Below are 23,012 nucleotides of genomic sequence, written 5' to 3' on the forward strand. Positions count from 1 at the left end.
GAAGAACAGCGCAAAGGAAATACCTTAGGAGGCAACTCATTCCACATTCTGCATGTTCTGGAAAGAAACGAGCGAGATACCCCCGTATTCTTGGTGTGCCTAAGATCTAAGAGCATTATTACGTTGATAAAATTGATAAAGTTTACACAAAGCATATTTGACCCGTATGATCGCTAAAAAACCGGGCAAGTGCGAGTCGGACTCGCGCACGAAGGGTTCCGTACCATAATGCAAAAAAAAACAAAAAAAAGCAAAAGAAAAAAAACGGTCACCCATCCAAGTACTGACCACTCCCGACGTTGCTTAACTTTGGTCAAAATTCATGTTTGTTGTATGGGAGCCCCATTTAAATCTTTATTTTATTCTGTTTTTAGTATTTGTTGTTATAGCGGCAACAGAAATACATCTGTGAAAATTTCAACTGTCTAGCTATCACGGTTCGTGAGATACAGCCTGGTGACAGACGAACGGACGGACGGACGGACGGACAGCGAAGTCTTAGTAATAGGGTCCCGTTTTACCCTTTGGGTACAGAACCCTAATAGGTTAGAACAAATGATGGTGAGTGAAGTTTCAAAAATCCCTTTAAAATAAAGAAGGGAATATAGCTATTATTTTGTTTTTTAACAATACTTTCAATACAAATTATATTTTTACAAAATTAAATGCGTTCTTCAAATCCACCTTCACAATGTCACTATCCGTGTTATCATCACAACAAAACGCCTTTAATAATAAAGATAAAGATCAAAACATATCAATTAAAGATCTTGCGATGATAAATCCATTAGATAAAGCCTAAATAAATACGTTGAATTAAAAACAAGCGTTGCCAATTTGCACGGCGAATGTAAACAAAATGGAGGCGCGAGTTCTGGTCGTGGTATTAGCTGCGGTGTTGTCGGTGTCTGCCCAGAATGATGTCGGGGAGAGCAGGAATAATAGACTTGTAAGTTTAGGGCTTTGCAATATAAGTGTTAGAAACATTAAATATTCACAATTTGGTTTAAAGAATTCCCGTGCTCTTCCTATTCTGTGATTGTTTGCCTGCTTTGGGAATTTTGTGTTTGCCTGATTTCGGACGTTACATTAATCATTTCTCAAGTTTAGTCGAAGATTTCCGACAGACATTCCATCGGAATATTTTCTGGTGTGGTCAGCGACCCGTAAATGTATTTCAATGCAGCTCGGAATGTCTTTTTAAGCGGACATTATTTTACCGATTATCTAACTTCTAGCTCCCATTTTGATCTTACCAGCTACACACCACACCACACTTGTGAATGCCGTACAGACAAAAAAATATATCTTTTCGTACTTAATTCAATTCCAACATCAACCCCTCTGTACAGATCGAGAGAATAAAGTCGCAAGGTTATCCCGCCGAGCTTCACCAGGTGACCACAAAAGACGGCTATGTTCTGAGCCTGCACCGCATACCCCATGGGAGAGACGGGTCTCCAGGACCGAGGCCCGTTGTTTTCGTGATGCATGGCCTCATGAGCGCCTCTAGCCATTTCCTGCATTTGGGCCCTGAATATGCCATTGGTAAGTGACCCAATAAAAATGCTGTGATAGAAGGCTATAATCGCAATCACGCCAGGATATTTCTAGAAATGTCTATCGCTTTGAAACCCACAGCTTAGTAAAGGATGGAACACATGTTTCTGGTGTTCAATAGGATTCGTCTATTTGTTAAGTCATTGGCTTGCAATATAATAAAAGAAAACTCTAAAAACACAGTCCTAAGAACGGATGAAATGTCTTTCGGTGTCAGATTTTGTCCAGTTCATTTTATAGTTTAAAAGTGCCATTTTAACTTCTTAAATATGAAAAAAAATGAAACTTGTATACCTAAATGAAATGGTATTCCAGCATACAACCTCGCTGACGCTGGCTACGACGTATGGATGGGCAACCAGCGCGGCAACAGATATTCCCGCGAACACGTCTCCCTGAACCCCAACGATGCCAAAGAGAAGCTGGAATTCTTCGACTACAGCTGGGAAGACGTCGGTACTATCGACCTTCCAGCGATGATAGACTACGCACTTGCGTTCACCGGACAGGAGAAGTTGCATTACATCGGGCACTCCCAGGGAGGGACAGTCTTCTTAGTCCTAGCTTCGATGGATCCTGAGTATAGTAATAAGAAGATCGCTAGCGCTCATCTGATGGCCGGTGTTGGATATATGGAGAATTTCCCCTTCGCGCCTTTGAGGAAGCTCTCTGATTATGGAAGCATTCTATACGTGAGTATTTCAGTTGAAATCCTTATAAGCAATAATAACTCGTGGTTTTCATTATAAACAGTAATTAAATGGAAGTAAGATTACTTGTGCAACAAAGTAAATAACAACAAAAGATGTGTTTACGTGGCGACACTAAACACAAATTACGTGTATAACATTCTAATTGTTTCTACTGTTGGCGAACGCATATAGGTACTTATTATAAACAAATTATTTTGTTGGAAGAAAATTGTAAAAATTAAAAACCGGGCAAGTGCGACTCGGACTCGCGCACGAAGGGTTCCGTACCATAATGCAATAAACGGCAAAAAAAACGGTCACCCATCTATGTAGTGGCCGCGCCCGACGTTGCTTAACTTTGGTCAAAAATCACGTTTGTTGTATGGGAGCCCCACTTAAATCTTTATTTTATTCTGATTTTAGTATTTGTTGTTATAGCGGCAACAGAAATACATCATCTGTGAAAATTTCAACTGTCTAGCTATCACGGTTCGTGAGATACAGCCTGGTGACAGACGGACGGACGGACGGACAGCGAAGTCTTAGTAATAGGGTCCCGTTTTGCCCTTTGGGTACGGAACCCTAAAAATTAAATATTTTCCAGGCTTTGGGTACTCGCATGGGAATAGTGGAAATATCTTTCGACGCTTTACGCCGCTCCGAGAGTCAAACAGTCGAACAAGATGGACTCGTCGATTACTGCGCCGGAGATGAGGAGTACAAGGCGTTCTGTGAAATGATCGGAGTACCTTATTTAATGGTGGGTTTGATTTTGTACAATATTTACTTATGGATCCATCTTTGAATTTACTACTAAAAACTTAATTTAAGAAGTACCTACTTCTTTTTGGCAACTTTTTGCACTTAGTTTTTACATGAAGAGATCTACGCTCTCCAACCACATGATATTTGTCAAAAGCCTTTTCTGTCAAAAGGAATCTTATACTGCTTTGAAGCGTAAATTATAAGTAAAAGCAGTTGTCGTCAAAATAGGGATTCATATGTACCCAATTAAATAAGCTATCGATAAAACTATCTCGAGATATATTGTGGAGGCGGTACGGTCTGCAGTATTTCTTCTCGATTGCTCCCTCGCAACCTCCAATCTGAATGATTTCGCCTCGCCAAAGAATTAATAGTAACATTTTTATTTTCAGGCTGACCGTCTAATCTTACCCGCCATTCCTGAAATGGGCGGTTCATCGCTCAAGCAGATAGCCCACTTCGCCCAAAACATCAAAGACGGATCATTCAGACGTTGGGACTACGGCCCGTTGACCAACCTCCGAGTCTACAGATCCCTCACCCCACCATCATTCGACCTTAGCAAAGTTACTGTAGATGTAACCATGCACTACTCGCTTAGCGATATCGTCTTACACGAGATAGATGTTCTAGCAATGGCTGCTGCGATGCCCAATACAAAAGCCAGGAAAATTGAGAAAGATACATTTAGGCATGAAGATTATATTTTCTCAAAAGACTAAAGAATTGGTGAACGATTACATAATTGAGGCATTAAACCAGTATTGAGTGTAATCACACTAATCTCATTCGATTTGTTCCTATTTTTGAACTCGGCAAGTAATATATGTATGACTGATATGTATAAGTTTATTACCGCAAGACGATGCTTATTCCTGCATTCCTGCTTTGTTTAATGTTGCATTAAACTATACAAAATGACGTGTAATATTATTTATAAAAACCGGTCAAGTGCGAGTCGGACTCGCGTTCCTAGGGTTTCGTACGTTACCCAATTTATATCAATGTATTTTTTACGTGGAAAGTGAATGAAATGTCTGTAAAAAACCCGTAGGAGTCGGATCAAAAACTAAGTAATTAAGCCCGACTCACACTTGACTGCGCATTTCTAATAGGTTCATCTGTCATCTATAGGTAAAGAACTATTTAGTATATTTTTTTCAAAATTTTAGACCCAGTAGTTTCGGAGATAAAGAGGAGGGGGGAGGGGAAATGGTCGGACAGATAGACAGACAGCCGCACGAGTGATCCTATAAGGGTTCCGTTTTTTTCCTTTTGGTCAGGCCAGGTCGATATCAAATAGTGATCAAAATTTTATCAAAAGCGTTGTGTCGCAAGCTAAATACCTAGTTATATACTCCACATAACCTTACCTAACCTAACCTTTCATAATACGTCGTGGTGGTCAAAACATGTGGGTTCAAACCTCAGTTTTCTGCTCTATAGTTAGAGCCAAAATAATCGTTCTCGAAAAAAAATTATAAATCTTTTAAAAATTGCTCGGTATTCTTATCTATCATACACAGACAAGATTAATATCCGATTTAACATGTTGTAAATAACATACAATGTGTATCGCTTAATGCCTCGCTCGGGCCATTACCAACTCATCATGACTAAGTGGCATGCATGCATCCATCTGCTACGTGCATTTATCAAGTTGCATCCCCGCTTATAAAGAACGTCGTAAGCGCCACGTTTCTGCTATGGATATAAGACGTTTTAGGTGAGCAGGAAGAGTATCTGCTTCATCAATTTCGCGGGCTTACCACGCCGGCATATCCATGTGTTTGTGAGGATATAGCCACGATGACATGTACTGACATGAATTATTGTGGAGATACTGTTTCAGTTACTACCTAAGCTTTGACTACAAAAAAAGCTTGAGAATTCCTGAATTGTTATGGTTATAGAATGCAGCGGGACTGGCATCATGGCATGTTCTGTCGTTACCTGTAACAAAAATAATGTCATGTTAAATTTTTGCGATCATATAAATGTCCAAAAACCTTTCGAAATAAAGGATCTGATCTGATCTGATCAGGACCTCAGAGGTCTGAACTAGTTAAAAAAAAACCCTTTACAGTACGTATGGTCCTATTTTCCCGCATTAGTGCGTAAAATAGCACTTTTCGTGCGTATGTCAAAAGTTTAAAGGGTATATACTGTAAAACGTTGTACGATACACGTGCGAATAGGTAATTCGCAACTCGTATTTTTCGATTTTCCTCTTTTCCGCACTTGTATCATAAATAACTATTTCGCAAAAGCTTTTCACGTCCACACCTTGTCAAATCAATGCATCATGTTCAATTTAAATTAATTTATCACACAACATACGCCCATTTAAAAATGCTCTTCTCAATTGATCTCAATCTCACGCCAACGACATCTCAAGCGGCGCGAACATTTTTCTCGCAAACTACAACCGTGTTCTATCGACACCCCGTCAAACGAACTTGGAACGTTCGACTATCATTCTTAACTCAACTTTTAAAAGGATAAGTTAAAAAGTACTGCTGATATGAGGTGAGAATTTCCTGCTTCGTTTCTGAAACTAGCTTCGATCTTTTCAAGTGGAGTGGAGGTATAGAAACTAAGAGTATTCAAAGACTCGAAGAATGTTTACGTGTATTGGTGTTGTCGCGTTACACTTATTATCAGGTCACGCACGAGTTCCAAGGAAGCAAATTGAACCCCTGCTTGCCCTCCATGCTCTCAGACCAGTACGGATATGATGGTCGTTCTTGTCTACGTGACAGCGTGATAAAACAGTGTCCGTCACTTTCTATCCCACGGTGTTAAAAAGTGACAGTTATTTTGTCACGAGGATAAAGATGGATAAAGCTACCAAGTATCTGTCGCACTAATATAGAGAGAGATTACCGTTTCGTCCACTACGGCGCGGCGCAGTTTTGATGCATTAATTACAAACGCAATTGAGAAAATGGCTACAGTCTCAATATCGGAATATTCGATTACCTTGTCTAATTACGGAAGGTTAATTAAATTATAATTAGCTTTTTAAGTGGAAAAAAACATTACCTATTTAGCAAGCGAATCAGATGGTCTCAAAACTACGGATTTTGCAATCAGTGTGCAGTGCCTTTAAATGTTGATATTACAACAGTTGTAATATCAACATACATTTACACACATTACACATACACTACATACATTTACATTATTTATACATTTACATACATTTTTAAGTGTCAGTTACTGACACTTAAAAATGTTCTAGAATTTTTAATCAACTTCTTGTTCTAAATGCCAGAAGTTGAAAATATCAAGTGATATGCGAAACTAAACTGGAGACTTATACAATTTAGCAATCGCATACAAGAACACATTTAATATAAAAAAAAATTGATACGGCGTTTGGAGAAAATATCAAACATTGGACTGGCAAATGTTTATTCAGCATGCGAACTGAACTATTGCTATCCCTTCTTTTCACCGTCAACACTCAAGGAAAAGATCTGGTAAGTAACTCGGTTATGATGAACGGCTGAGGGGAGAGGTAGGGAATGCTAGAACGCGAGCGTGATGGGCACCTTTGCACCTGGAGAGCCGCAGGGTAAATCGCCCTAAAATAAAAATATAAATGCAAATGTAGTATAAGGGTTACTTCACGGACGAAAGCCACGTCGTTATATCCCAGTCGGCTTCTTTATTGAAAGCTATCTAACAAGCAGTAATCCGCTCCTAACATTTGCCATCGATCGTAATTTGCATCTCGGAGGTCAATATTCTACGTCGACACATCGTTTGCGTGTTCTATCTCGGAGGTGGCGCCATCTTTCGACGAGTGTGGGTACTACTTAAATGCATGTATTTAATTATTGTACAGCTGTTCTAAGGTACAGTCAGCAGCAGATATACCTGAGCGGGCAAGGTGTCCAAGAAAAAATATACACTTCAATCGTCACAAAAATAAGGACATCTAAGATGTAATTTTCACGTAGGCTTTCAGTTCGTCACAAATACCTTAACTTCTGAGTTTTTCTTTAACACATACACCCTTATTTAATCACAATGACAGTAACGGTTAAAAAGTCAGTGGTAACTAAGCAATCAAATTCAAGCTGCTGTCATTAATACCTACACGCACTTCCAATCACGTACGTCAGCAGCCAGGGTGCCACCAGTTGCTAAGCAGTTGTTATTTCAATGGTAACTAAGCATCAACATTTTATCTGTTTAACTTTAAAATAAATACTGTAGCACTACGAATTGACACCTCCTTTCTTAAAGAAGTATTTTATCGTTAAGTGTCAAACTTATACATACAATAAATAAGTAGGTTCTAAAATGATCGGTTTTTTTATTTTAACTGTCATATGCGGCTGTTCTTCCAAACCGTTGATCATATTATATACCTACATATGTTAATATATTTATGTAGCCCACTTATTGTAGTAAAATATACTATACAGGGTGGCCCATTTAGATCGGCCAGTATGGGAAAATCTGATACTATAAGATATACACCGATCTCTTCTTAGGAATCATGTCATCGATTTTAGTAACACGAAAAACTGCATTCATACATTAAAAAAAATGTGTACTCAGCTCGGGAATCGAACCCCGAACGTTTTGAAAAATAAAACTAAGACTATTTCTATTTAGATATCGATTGTGTAGGTCTTAAGCAATAAATGTTACTATGAAACATGATGTCTGAAATTAATAAAATGCATTGTTTTCATATCCTTTAATTTAATTTAGTCAGTTTTCGAAGAGACCAGCATTTTTAGGGTTCCGTACCCAAAGGGTAAAACGGGACCCTATTACTAAGACTCTGCTGTCCGTCCGTCTGTCCATCCATCCGTCCGTCCGTCCGTCTGTCACCAGGCTGTATCTCAGGAACCGTGATAGCTAGACAGTTGAAATTTTCACAAATGATGTATTTCTGTTGCCGCTATTATAAGTAACAAGAAATACTAAAAACAGAATAAAATAAAGATTTAAGTAAGGGGCTCCCATACAACAAACGTGATTTTTGAGTACTAAATATCAAATGGCATTCCGCACAGGAGTAATCTAAGTAACGACCACTGCGGGTTCAAACCTACAACGTCCTGATAGAAAGTCGTACATACGCTACATGTGACATTATCTTCAAAAATTATATATAAACTAATGCGAAATTAACATAAAACCAGAAGACACAAATTAATAATAGAAATGAAACCCAAAAAAAAAAACAAAAAGCTGTAATATCTCTAGGTGCGTACGACTGAGATTTGAACCCGCGGTCTCTGCTTTGAAAAGCAAACGCCTGTTACTGAGACCACGACGTGCCTTGACAATTGGCTCTAAATTCGGCTTCAGTTAGCTTTTGCTATGTGTCATTCGTCTTGACGATTATATTAAAAGAAATAGTTTGCAGTAAGTTGACCGAGAGGCTCCTGTCAAATGGTTGAAGGGCAAAACGTGAGATAGATGTATGTGATGACAAGACTGTACTGCTTTCGATGATTGTCAAAACGCTTTACCTGAAATTAGCATGGCTATCTTTTATTCAATATTCGACCATACTTGTATGCTTTAAAGTCTATTTTTCCATATTGTTCAGATATATTTGACACGTTGACCGCTTAGATACCATTGGTTTTTTGACAGCTAAGGTATCAATGACTTGTTGTAAGTGTAGAAATTAATGAATAGCGACTGTTAACATATTTGTGACACGTTGAGCGCTCACAAGTAAATACTACCATGACAGTCAACAACTTTTTGACAGTTTAAACGTTTACCTCTCTTTGAGCACCTGGAGTGTATAGCGACTTCTGCTGCTGACTGTACAATATAAGATCAAACTTATTATAGTGCTTAAGATATTTATAATAATTTCATTTCTAGGTAGAAGACGCAATAGCCGCAGGATTCAGCATGCAGAGCCATAGAGTAACCACGGAAGATGGCTACATTCTAACTATGCACCGTATACCCGAGGGCACGTCTGAAGTGGCACAAAAGCCGTCTATTCTACTCATGCACGGGATCATGGGAACTTCGGCAGACTTTATCAATCAAGGTCCGAACAGTAATCTAGGTGGGCTTCTTTTCTTTTACAAGCTTTTATTTCATTTCACCTGTCCCGTTGTCTGTCTGCAATCAGGACTTGCAAGTTAAATTTGATCCACTTCCCGGTTTCCGATTGAGCTGAAATTTTGCATGCATGTATAAATCAGATGACAATGAAATATTATGGTACCATCGCGCTAATCTGATGATGGAGACAGGAGGTGGCCATAGGAACTCTGTGATGAAACAACGCAACCTAATTGTGTTAAGGGTTTTTAGAATTGTCTCGATGAGTGTTATGTTGTTGTCTGTCGTAAGAAGAGTACAGTCAGCGATAAAAGCTTATACTAAAAATTAAATTTTTGTCTAAAAATTATTTATCCTACTGTCTCAGCAACCCAAATAGCATGTACCGGACATAAAAGTTATAGATGCCCCTGATTTACGACAGGGAGTTTCCTAGATCGTTAAAAGCGTTGAGTCTATGGGTACATGACGTGGCAGTTTACAAGAGCTAGCTTGAAAATAGAAAACAATGGAAATAAAGTAAATCTTTCTTCAATAACCGAAAAGGTATTTTAATATGAAGAGTAAAGCGCTACCGTTTATAGAAATGATATGAATACTTCTATTTAATTATATCTACTTATGTTAAATTCTAAGACATCCACGATAGAGTGGAAAAGAATCCTTACTATTTACAGAAAAAATCCGCTATACACAAAATTCAAGAACAAGATTTGAAACTTGCAGCATTGTAATGTAGTTAGTCTTTTTATTACAGGGTTCATTTTATCCAACGCAGGCTTCGACGTTTGGCTGGGCAATGCTCGAGGCAATCCCTATTCACGAGCTCACGAGACCCTCGACCCTGATAAGGACAGCATCGAATTCTTCAATTTTAGCTGGGAGGAGATCGCCATTTTCGACATCCGCGCCATGGTTGATTACATCCTTTCTACTACTGGCGAATCACAGACACGCTTCATAGGTAACAACTGCAAACTGGTAGGTGCAAACTGAGTGGATGCTGAAGCAGGGCGTGAGGCGTTCATAGCAAACGCAAACAATGCAAGCAGCCTCAGTTTACGCTCAACTAAATGACGCTTGACGCCACTCTGCCCCTGCCGCCAAACGCTCCGCTAATCGCTTGCCACTCAGGCCGTACACTTGTGATTAACACTATATGTTTGAATGATGATGATGACTGAATATTTTAAACACCAAAAAAATTATTAGAAATATTCTTAGTAGATCTTCCCTCTTCAATTATTCATCATTGTAAACCGTCCTTGAGAAAATATTTTTTTATCTGTTTGACCATAGGAGACACTCAAGGCGGGACTGCCTTCTTAATTCTAAACCTTTTGAAACCCGAGTACAATGAGAAATTCCAGATGGCTCAACTTCTAGATCCGGTTGGGTATACGAAATTCTTCCCATCGGCGGAATTGAAAGCAGTTGCAACTATGATTAATCCTCTTTATGTAAGTATTATTATTTATTATCGACTGGTAAACCGCTTGTATTACTAACATAAACAGACACCAAACGCTATTTATATTTGATCATTCTCTTTTTTCTAGTTATTTCCATATTTGTAAAGGAATTAACTTTTTTATTTTTAGAATTTGGCAATAGGATTGGGTATAGGAGAGATATCTACACTGAATTTGCATAAAAATTTTACCGATACAGGGGTGACGCACCAGCTGGCAGTGCAGAGTATTGTGGTAATTACATAAGTTCTGTTATTTATAAATAAAGATTTGTTTATGAAAGATTAAATTAAATAGTTAAATACCAACCTACATACAATAGGCAAGCTTATTAAACCAAGTTCCTGCTGCCTATGCCCTCTCTCTCTACTGTTCCAATCGAAGATCCTCAACGTATCGAAAGATGTCGAGCGACGTACCTAATAGGTACCACATTCGACATGTTGCATCTCAGTCACACTTGTAAATTCTTACGTAAATGTGACAGGGAGGCAATACGTCTCAGAGCAGTCCATTAAAAATATTTATATTATGTTAGAATCTCACGCGAGTTTTATGGGTGAATTGCAAAATAAAAATGTACATAGTTAAGCACATGTACAGTCTAAAGTTAATTGATTCCATTGTGTTACGACAGATAAGCCATTTCAATTAGATGCATGAAAGTGTGTTAGCGTATGCTATAGACTTAGGTATATGTGTACGAATTAGGTACAATAAATTCTATTTACAATTTACAGAGTAATTTTACGTAACACAAATGAATCAATTAAGTTAAGACTAATCTTAATCACAGCTTCTTAACTGCGCTTAATTACGTACAATTTTTGTTGCATTTCACTCTTATAGTGAAAATATTCGATTATTTGCGTATTAACTATATGTTTTTTGTATTTCAGTCGTACATCGCAAGCTTGGGAGGCTTCACATCCATAGGAACTTCTCTCAAAAACCTTGCTCACTACGCTCAGAACATAAGAGACGAATCCTTCCGCCGTTGGGACTATGGCCAGAACGTTAACTACCAAATCTATGGCACCCCCTCCCCTCCACCATATAACCTAACACATGTCACCGTTTATACTATGTTGTACTATAGGAAAAATAATAAATTTATAGACAAAAAGGATATCGAAGCTATGGCTAGCGATATGCCGAATGCAAGAGCTATTGGGATCAGTGGAACCGAATTTACTCATTCAAATTTAGAAGATATTGCTAGGACAAAAGGACTTCGATAACCATAGCTGATTTACTAATAAATTATACTTCTGATAACAAGATGTAACGAGTATGCCTTAAGGTATTTTTACTAATGGAATATTATTTTGGAAAATAAAAACTATTGCACTGCAAATGTATCACTATGTTACAGACGAGACGAGGTATCTGCATAACACTATTAAAACTTAATCTCTAAATATACGCAATCAATTCAAGTCGAATTATCACCAATTATCGCAAACGTAGGCATCAAAAGGAGATAAAAAGATAACTACATACATACATTGTACATTGAAATTCCAATAAGAGGCTAATTTGAACATACACTTTGATATCAAAATGATTTCATGTAGGTATCGTTTGCGCGTGCATCTCGCTCGCACTTGTTCGTACATATATTAGCGCAAGTAAAATGCACGGGCGAATGAGAACAGAATCACATCATTTTGATGTCAAATGTAAGTTTGAATTAGCCTCCATCTCTTAACATGTTGACTGCCAAGAACACGTATGTGTGTTCTTTTTGTACTGGTAAGAGGGCGCCCGGCATCGTAAGTGTTAACTGATTACTAAATAGCCCGCTGAAGAGTTCGGCAATATTCGTAAACAGGTCGTATAATTTGTTAAAGTTTTGATACTATTATGATACTCTCGCACACTAGTAAGTGCGAGCGAGATATCTATAGACCGATCGCTTAACTGAGTCCTCGCCTGCGCGGTACGGGGGCGACGGGGTAGGACGACTAAGGATGGCGGGGAAGGTGCGGGCGTCAAGACGTACGGCGGCCGCACCTTCCCCGCCACCCTTAGTCGTCCTAACCCGTCGCCCCCGTACCACGCAGGCGAGGACCATTTAAGGGGTCGGACTATAATGGCCTCTCCAAACAGTCCAATAATCTCATGCGTTCACAATACATTACGGCATTTGATCAACCAATTGAATCTGTCGCTCCTGCTTAGCCGGCAATTAATAATTGCACGCCATTTTAACTCACATTTATAGCCCCTATCGCGAATATTTTTTTATGACCTTTATTTACCGACACAGGTTTCACCGGTCGTGGTCGCGGCTAACTGATGTGCCAGCAAAATGTGAGAACAGAGATTTGTGCAACTACCCGACGAAAAGTGTATGAGAAAGTTTGGGGTAGGCATCACATTTTCAAACCACCCACTACACATAATATCACATGAGTTAATATGTGTTCAAAACGCGAAAGTTTTAAACATTATATTGCATGCCATTTCTTGCATGGAAAGGAGCTTTCGAAAGTTATCTTAGTTATCAGTATCACGTGAGTGAATTGCAAAGAAATTGTACGTAATTAAGCGCAGTTAAGAAGCTGTGACTAGTCTTAATTGATTCATTTGTGTTACGAAAATTAACTATGTTAATTGTATTGTTTTGTATTTATTATACTTAATTCGTACACATAAGTTTATAGCATAAGCTAACACTTTCACGTATCCAACATCAATAGAAATGGCTTAACTGTGGTAACACAATGGAATCAATTAACTTTAGTCTAATTACACAGGCGCTTAACTATGCACAATTTTTAGGGTTCCGTACCCAAAGTAAAACGGGACCCTATTACTAAGACTTTTAGGTTTCCGTACCTAAAGTAAAACGGGACCCTATTACTAAGACTTCGCTGTCCGTCCGTCCGTCCGTCCGTCCGTCTGTCACCAGGCTGTACCTCACGAACCGTGATAGCTAGACAGTTGAAATTTTCACAGATGATGTACACCGAAAAAAATATTTTTCTACAATACTACCAGAACGCATAGTAATTAAAAATATAGTTATACCTACTTATATCCGGTAGTAATAACAAAAAATGTTGTATCGTGTAAAACTTGTTTTTTAAACATCACTGTTTAGTTCTAGTTAAATGCAATTTAGTACTGCTTACAATTTCGTTGTAAATGTAAAGATGCAAGTGTTGTAAATATTAAACGTTTGTCTCGTTTAATATATGCATCGTAACACTAACTATCGATATGTAAAAATAAAGATACGAGTGTACACGTTACAAGTTATTATGTTGTGGTTACTATAATGCATTGTATTCTGAACGAATCAAACAGTTGTGCCAACACCACGGTGTATGCGCGGGGGGCGGGGGGGCGGAGAAAGGAATTGCGCAAGTCACAGAACAGCCATTGCGCCAGCGTCTTTCGTTGCGGCCGGTCGATGTTTTTATTTACGTAGATCCTGTCCATAATTTTATTGTAAACTAGTACAAGTGTATAGTATAAGTGCGTGTTGTTTGCGTGTTGCTGACACAGTGAAATGTGCCGCGGTGTTCTGTGCCTCGACGTCACGTCAGCGTGCATATGCTGACGTCGCCGGTCAGCCTGTCACAGTTAACTCGGGCTTCGATTAAAGAAAAGTCCTCCCGCACCGATGTGGATAAGGAGGGATTGTTTATTGTTTTCTTTGTGGAGACAAAATGTTTTTATATTTGGAGTTTCACAGTGCCTTGGTTTTACTGTAATATTGTGTTACTTATTTGATCAATAAAATTTAAAAAAATAAGTGTGCTTAAAAACTTGTCTGTTTTGTACCTAAGAAACCTTCTAATAACGTGGAACCACACGCTTATAAAGGTCTATATTTACAAGAAGAGCAGTGTACTGGTTATATATTGTTCACGTAACCAGAACCCACTTTGCTGGAGGGACTTCTAAACGGGCCATATGTTCACTGCAATATGTGGCCGGCAACTATTAGTGTCCCTCTCTAACATGTGAGTAAGAGGACACCAATAGTTGCCGGCTACATATTGCAGTGAACATATGACCCGTTTAGAAGCCCCATTAGCACAGTGCGTTCTGGTAACGTGAACAATATAAAACCAGTACACCGCACAAATCGTTCAGTTACATATACTAAATACCTTGTTATAACAACAGGACAGGAACGTATATGTTACTGTATTATTTAGTAACCATTAACAGACCGGCTAGTTGGGTTTACTAAAAGTCTTATACCTACTACTATACGCTTCGTAGAATTAACAAATTTAATTTAACCAGAATGGTCTGGTTATGTTTACAAAGTGTCCTGTCGTCACATATACAACAAGACAATATAGTACAGCTAACCAGATTCTGGTTACCAGTACCAGGTTTTTTTTTCAGTGTATTGCTGTTGCCGCTATAACAACAAATACTAAAAACAGAATAAAATGAAGATTTAAGTGGGGCTCCCATACAACAAACGTGATTTTTGACCAAAGTTAAGCAACGTCGGGCGTGGTCAGTACTTGGATGGGTGACCGTTTTTTTTTTTCTTTTTTTTCCGTTTTTTTGCATTATGGTACGGAACCCTTCGTGCGCGAGTCCGACTCGCACTTGCCCGGTTTTATTTTAACTAGGTATAACAGTGACATTGCTATAATAACGATTTACTTTAACTATGTGTATCCTTCTTCTTTCAAAAATACGGCAGTTCTCATCGTCAAACAAAATATCAGATTTTGACGAACTTTCGTACGAGTACTTTCTCCCCTGACCGTCTTTTTTTGCTTTTTTTTGTTTTTTTTTTTGCATTATGGTACGGAACCCTTCGTGCGCGAGTCCGACTCGCACTTGCCCGGTTTTTTTGCAATTCACTCACAATCAAATATTTATAAATAGCATATCAATTAGCTCGCTTGCATCAAATCACATCGTTTGCAAATAAAAACAACACTACAGGACCCCGATTTAGAATTTAATTTCTTGTTACGAAACCGTTATGAAAAATATCAGCCAACTGTCTTCTTATTTTGAAAATGAGTTATACAACTATGATAGATAGTTTATAGAGCACTAGCGACCCGCCCCAGTTTTGCACAGGTCTACAAATTAAACACAAATTTAAAAATTAACCGGAAACAATAAGTATAACATTTTAAAATAAATAAATATTATAGGACATTCTTACGCAGATTGACTAAGTCCCACAGTAAGCTCAAGAAGGCTTGTGTTGTGGGTACTCGGACAACGATATATATAATATACAAATACTTTTAAATACATAGAAAACACCCATGAAACAGTAACAAATATCTGTATCATCATACAAATAAATGCCCTTACTGGGATTCGAACCCAGGACCATCGGCTTCGCAGGCAGGGTCACTACCCACTAAGAGTGACATTCCATTTCCAACTGCAGCTGCAATACTGTTCATTTTACTATGGAAACGCGTCGCTGTCATTGTCAATTTCCATAGTAAAATGAACAGTATTGCAGCTGCAGTTGGAAATGGAATGTCACTCTAAGCCAGACCGGTCGTCAAATTTTAAAGTTTTAACTCTCTCGTTTTGTACACATATTTAATTACACAAACGAGTCTACCGCGATATAATTACACTGTTTCATTGTGTCAATGAAGTTATATCGCGGTAGAAGCGTTTGTGTAATTAAATATATCAACCGGAAAGCCATTAATATAATAAGAATTTCCCAGTGGTCTTTAAGAAATTAGTCAAAACTCTGATGTACTTACAGCTTTAGTATAAAAATGTCCAACTTTTCTTACGCGATTCACTACTCATTTAATGCTTACCTGAAATAAAAGAGATTACTAACGTTAATAGTGTTGAGTACTTTAATGTTTTCACATTTATCCCACAAATTTTGCTAGAAGTAGGTATGTCACAACATAAGTAGGTAGGTAGGTATATTTGCCCAAGCTGAAACGAGAAACGAGACGCTTCGTACGGGTTTCCTCGCTCAGTCAAACTTGTAGTATGACGCCATATTATTATATGTTGACTTATGAGTAAGTATAATTATTCATTTGTTGTGCTAACGGTACTTTCGAATCGTAATCTGATTGTGATCTAGTAATACTACGATATGATATCGTATCGTGAATCAATTCATGAGCGTCGTAGATTTCCACGTCACGTCGGCGCGGCGTCGCAACATGACACGACGTCGTATAGTGCACAGACACGGCGTCGTATTGCGCCACGACACGCCGTCGTATCGTGTAAAAATTGTGTGATGGCCCCATAGAAATTTGACACTAATGATGGCATTTCCACACTTTGTCCGATGACAAATACCATACAGAGTAGCTTGGTCCGATTTCACATTTAATTTATTTGTTTACTTTTATAATAATCTTATCTGAGCCAAATAAATGTCTGGTTTCCTTTTCCTTAAAGGTGCCGCAAAGATAATCAAATCACGCGTTAGAGTATGAGTAACGTATGTACACAATTACACATTATTATTATAAATGTTTACATAATAATATATATATTTAACAATTATTACGCGTCTATTCTTTCTTGTTGTACTTCCTCCTACATTATTTTAAACCCCGAATGGCGCATTTCCCTGCTATCTCAAGAAATGCTTCAGTTATCTCTGTTCTTCTAGGTCTTTCTAGAATCTGATTATTCTGTCCTATCTTCTTCTTCAAAATTTCAATTCAAGGACGATAAATAAAGTAGGTACTGTAGAATTTCTAGGACAGCAAACGCAAGATAAATATAACCTAAAATTATTTGCTTCTAGTCCACGCGCTCGATATAAAATTTATATTCGTATCTGCAACAGAATAACGAAATTCCCGCACAAATTTAAGAAAATATTGCTCATTCACTAATGAACTTCTTCTGAAATCATCTCATTTCATTGTGAATAAACCTTTTGTAGATTTCGGTATCCGTCGCAATTGCTTTATTTTGAGAGAATTGTTACATAAATCCGATTCAATTTGCAGCTTTCTTTTCTCAATATTTACCAATTTTCATATCTGCTTCTGAAACAGATATATTTTTTCAACAACTGGTTGCCGAGTGGGCGACGGCGTGTCCGAGACAGCCGTAACGAGCCTCTCGCTACGCTCTGAGGTCCAAAAATGACTTAACTTGGGAGTGAATGAAAGTTACTTACGCCATTATGTAAGTTGATTGAATCTAACTGCTGTGGTTAGTATTAAACGTATCGTAGAACTATATTATAGGGACTTATGGCTAGCGCAATCGAGAGGATATAATGGGCCTATTATAGCACTACTAGTTTTTGCTTGCGACTGATGTCAAAAGTAACGTTTTTGATTGCAGTAATGTCACAAGGGTTCAGTAAATTGTTATTATGTTATTAAGTCATTGTCATTATTGTGCAAAATTTGCACGTAAAGTTGGCAGAGTTGTGTTACGTGCTAATTATTTTTATAGTTTCATGTTACATATGTATTTACTAGAGCAGCAAATAAATTAAATATATCATAATTATTACAAAGGAATGAGTTTTCAAATATCACTAAATATCAACTGACTGTGACGTCAGATCATTACGATATAATTTATTGATAAATTTGTAAATATTAGTACTTAACAGCTGCGAGATTTTTATCGCGAATTTCGCGTCAGCTCAAAAGGAATTTACTAAGTTTATCGCTTATTACAGTACTGATTTAAGTTATCTACAAGTTAGATCTTTTTCATTTTGGCTATATACGATTAGACAACAATAAATTATAAAAAAGCGACTGGCTATATCTAAAAATTAATTATTACTCTATGTAATAAGCCATTGCAAATGAAATTTGTTCGATTTACAATGTTTTCAAATATGTACCTACTCGTAATATATATTTTCAAAGTCCAGTCTCTTTCTATTCTATGTGTGTGCATTAAGCTTTAATAATACATTTAAATGTGTATGACCTTTTTCTACTGACTATAGGTACTGCTAGCCAACATTACTTTGGAGGGTTAGAACACAATTTGCAATAAAGGTAGGTATCTAACTACGACCGCGGCGGAGCAAGACGGCCGTCATCTTGGCATTCATCCAGCTTCTAAGCTGTTGTTACCATCGCCCTTATAAAGGTTACTTAGGTAATCAAAAACACGCCATTTCTTTGGGTATTGAGAAATAGGGCTGGACTAGTCCGGCCGACTCTAAATTCTATGTAAAAAAAAAAAAACGCACAACCTAGACAGTAGACTCTTGAAGACCATATTTTTCACATTGTGTGCCTAAGAAAGCCTACACTAACCCCCTTATTCATAAACGTTTACTAAAGTTAACAAGCCGATAATAGTCGTTTGTCCCTTTCCATCATACCAATACGTCGGAAAGGGACAAACGATTATTATCGGCATGTCAACTTTAGTAAACGTTTATGAATAAGGGGGTAAGTGCCTACACTAACGCTACGTCTTACGTAGGCGAACAACGCGCGAACGCGGCGCGGCGCGGCGCGGCGAAAGCGGCCGCCGCCGCGCCGCGCCGCGCCGCCTGACATTCGCGTGCACATCGCGCCGCACCGCGTTCGCAACGAGATCGCTTACGTAGGACACTTCTATGGGCATCAAAGGATTGATTTCGCCGCGCCGCGCCGCGCCGCGTTCGCGCGTTGTTCGCCTACGTAAGACGTAGCGTAAGAAAAATTTAAAGACGTTTTGGAGCATTCCTTAAAAGGGGGGATTCCTACGTTGTCATTATCTTAATAAGCTGCAGAAATCTGTATTATATCGTTGAATTTAAAGGCATGTTATCAATCGTTATCATCCAAATATCGGCTTCTTAGCTTTATCAGAAGTGTTAATTAAATAGCGTCACTTACCCGAAAATTATCTAACGGCCCTTTTATTTAATTTAATGATTACTTTATTACCTAGTCACCTTACAAGTAATCAAAATAATGTAAACAAGTCTACAGCAGACTTATGCAATTCATGAATATGAATACCTTAGAATCAAACTTTTGTACTCACATTTTGTTTCATTGGCAGCATTATGCAATTCATGAATATGGATACCTTAGAATCAAACTTTTGTACTCACATTTTGTTTCATTGGCAGCATAACTATCCAGTACAGTTTTTTTTAGCTATGTAAAAAAAAAAAAACTGTTTATTTTAATTAAACTTTACAATATTTACGGACAGAGTTAGCCTAATCTACACTACTTATAAAAATGTATAATTATGTAAATGGCTTCAGTCCAGTGAGACTATATATTTAGCCAGAAACCTGTAAATACTCTATCTATGTATTTAGTGTACTCTTAGTCATAAGATATAACATAATTATATGTATATAGTAGGTATTTAGAATGTTGATATTTTACTTCGCTCAAAAGTTACGTTTTTTTTCTGTTTATTTCTCACTGCACCCACATGGACGCTTTTCTGTTTCGCCCTATGGTTGACTGGTAGAGAATGCCTATACCGGCATTAAGTCCGCCTGTTGTACTTTTTGTATGTGCAATAAAGTTTAAAATAAATAAATAAATAAAATAAATACGACTAATATTGTACGGTAAGTACAAGTACAAAGACAGTGTACGATTATTTTATTAGCTCTTGTAAAGCGATAACAGGACTTTACAAGTAGCACGTGAACTACCGGCCGTTGACTCCAGAATGGTGATTAAACACGTTTCAAGATTAATTCTTCGTTACGTACTGCATACTTCCACATTATTAGTTCACTGCATAATAATAAGCTATCGATATCGATTATCGATGTTTTGTTTGTTTTGATTTGTTTCCTTCGCCTGCTTATGGTCCTCGGGGTCAAAAAGTAAGGAGAACCATGTTTTCCAACCCTCAAGTATACTCGTATGCTAAACCGGAGACTGTTCGCTCGGTACGCAATCAGATTAACAATCTTGGCTAAGCCACAACCCCTTTTGGGGGTTGGATGCACTTATACTATGAAATTATGCGACTGTATTTCATAAACCTTGGTTTAGTCTTGGATATACTATGCATAGTATGCATGCTAAGAGCTTATGCTATGCTCATAAGTAAAGCTTAACTTGAACCTACTGAAGAAATACGGGACTTTTTATTAGAGATGCACCGGATATCCGGTTACTATCCGGTATCCGGCCTATCCGGCCATTATTTTACTATCCGGCCGGATACCGGATAGTAACATTGCTTAATTTTGGAGATTTAAGAATCAGACACGGTCATAATCGTACTTGTTTATTATTTTAACACAATTTAAACATTCCACTGACCTGCACGCGCACTCATTTCGAACCTAGACATGCGTCCGCGTGAACGTTCACTAGGAAACAGGTCAAACCTGCAGAATGCGCACCTGAATAACCGAAATGTATGTATAGTTCTGCCGGCCGAATATTCGGCGGCCGGATACCGGATATTCGGCCGATGTTCAGGCCATATATCCGGTATCCGGCCAAACAACTATCCGTTGCACCTCTACCTTTTATGAAATACGGTAAGAATGATACCTATTTGAGTAATGTCCAGTCGAGATTCGAATAAGTATACGTAATAATAAATATTACTATCGACTGATTGAACACTCGATGATATCGTAAAAAATGACTTTAAAAAAAAGTTACATGCGTAAAGTAAATTTTTAGGGTTTAGTATTTAAAGGATGCCAAAGTTACTGAGCTTTAAACTGTTCTTCTTATTTATTGGAAGTTTAAAAATCCGTTTGCTCTAAGAGCCAAAATACAAATACAAATGCGTTTATTTAATTACTTTTTACAAAATAAAAATTCAAAGCTCATATATAGTATACACATATATTTATAGGTATTTTAAGAGGACACAACAACATGTGCATTCTTGGCGTTATCACGGCAACTCACGACGGATCTTAAGGACGTAACGCCGTAAGGCCGTATCCATGTAAATATACTAGCCATGACCACAGAATAAATAATAGTACTAGGTACAGAAGACTCACTCTCTAACAATACACGTCTGTTACGATCAGCACAAGTATGGCCGCTAGGTGGCGACAGCGCCACGCGCGGCTTATGGCTGGCCACCAAAATTGGTGTGGAACGGATGTACTTTTAGCTACCTGTAGCAAAGCGACGAAATCGCTAAGTGAGCCACGCCTGCCATGACGGGACGATTACCGTTCTATGTGTGAACACTCCCATTTGTATACAGGATTCCCACACATATACTGTATACTGGCTACGACGCACGACTATGTGTCGTTACGACATAGCAGGACTGCCTAAAGGGTTCTTAGTTTCCAAAGGTTTAAAAAACAAACACATAAATCATGTTTATTATCAGAAATTCAAAGTACACAATGCACAATTGCACACATCTACATTATTTATAAATACTTTCTTTAAATAATACGCTACTATAAAGATTAAAATAAATAGCAATCTTTTTATGATATTGAACCCCTGTCGATGGATATTGCGAATTTATAGCCAAAGATAATCCTACTTTTAAACCGTTTTAATTACTTTAGAATCTTTAGATAATGGGATAAACCTAAATAATTTATGACTTTATTTTGTATCGATATGTTTACTGTCGAGATATAACAGTCGGTATTTCACTAGCAAAACCATGGTGTCATAATCTTGATATATCGGTCGTGTGCCCTGCCTACGAAGCAGGAAGTTCCGGGTTCAAATCCTGGTAAGGGCATTTAATTGTGTGTTCATCACAAATATTTGTTCCCGAGTTATGGATGTTTTCTATGTATTTAAGTATTTATCTATATCGGTCTATTATATGTCTCGCCTGGCACCTGTTGGCTCGTTGCGTGGATGACATTCAAAAATCGCAAGGCACTTTTGGATGAGACTAGCCCAGGACCGGGATAAGTGGCGTACACGAAGAGAGGCCTATGCTCAGCAGTGGGCGATTGAAGGCTGAAATGTTGAAACTTTTATTGAGGGTTGAACTTCGGATTTCTACCAACTCATCTGTTAGCAACATTGAAATAAGAACTATAAGTTCTAAATTTAAAATATTAAAAATAATGTTATTTAGTTGCCATAGCGGCACTTCTTTTTTTTTCTTTCCTACGATAATGTAGCGTGATTTCGATTTTTACATTTTAATATTTTATTTTCGCCAATTTCAAATTCCAACATCATGTGAAGGCATTGTGAGGGCGAAGACCGCTTCATATGGTCCTTCTATGGAGAAAATCAGCGCCGAAGATGGAATCACCCAATAAACAACATTGAAGGTCAGAAATCATTCTTTATCACGCCGACTTATTGAAGTCCTGAGCGGCGCATTATAAATGATAAAGAATGCAATATTACATTTTTCTCGCCAACGGCGCAATAACAGAAGAATGAAATAATTATCGTTTTTTCTTTCGCCGTCTTGTAAAACCGAGCGGCGCAATACGAAGAAAAACGCAAGATTCATATAAAACGCTATGAAGAACCAACTAGCGCTCAGCGCGTGCAAGAAACATTCGTCTCGTGCAACTTGAACGCATCCCTTCGTGCTCGTGCGG

General features: G+C 38.0%; 3 protein-coding genes across 3 annotated transcripts in view; 2 read left to right on the forward strand and 1 right to left on the reverse strand.

The window, feature by feature from the left end:
• The window catches only part of LOC134679907 (syndecan), a 572,242-nt gene that overhangs the window by 214,556 nt on the left and 334,674 nt on the right, over positions 1-23,012 (reverse strand). The window lies entirely within an intron of this gene.
• LOC134680505 (lipase 3-like) lies at positions 860-3,763 on the forward strand. Its single transcript, XM_063539630.1, has 5 exons — positions 860-949; positions 1,353-1,548; positions 1,876-2,252; positions 2,857-3,012; positions 3,410-3,763. Exons 1-5 carry the CDS (start codon positions 860-862, stop codon positions 3,737-3,739), a joined length of 1,149 nt encoding a protein of 382 aa, XP_063395700.1. The 3' UTR covers positions 3,740-3,763.
• On the forward strand, positions 6,382-11,795 carry LOC134680506 (lipase 1-like). Its single transcript, XM_063539631.1, has 6 exons — positions 6,382-6,502; positions 8,886-9,078; positions 9,835-10,041; positions 10,377-10,537; positions 10,679-10,783; positions 11,449-11,795. The coding sequence occupies exons 1-6, from the start codon at positions 6,443-6,445 to the stop codon at positions 11,788-11,790; spliced, it is 1,068 nt and encodes a 355-aa protein (XP_063395701.1). The 5' UTR covers positions 6,382-6,442; the 3' UTR covers positions 11,791-11,795.

Source organism: Cydia fagiglandana, chromosome 3 (genome assembly GCF_963556715.1).
Source record: "Cydia fagiglandana chromosome 3, ilCydFagi1.1, whole genome shotgun sequence".
NCBI lineage: Eukaryota > Metazoa > Arthropoda > Insecta > Lepidoptera > Tortricidae > Cydia > Cydia fagiglandana.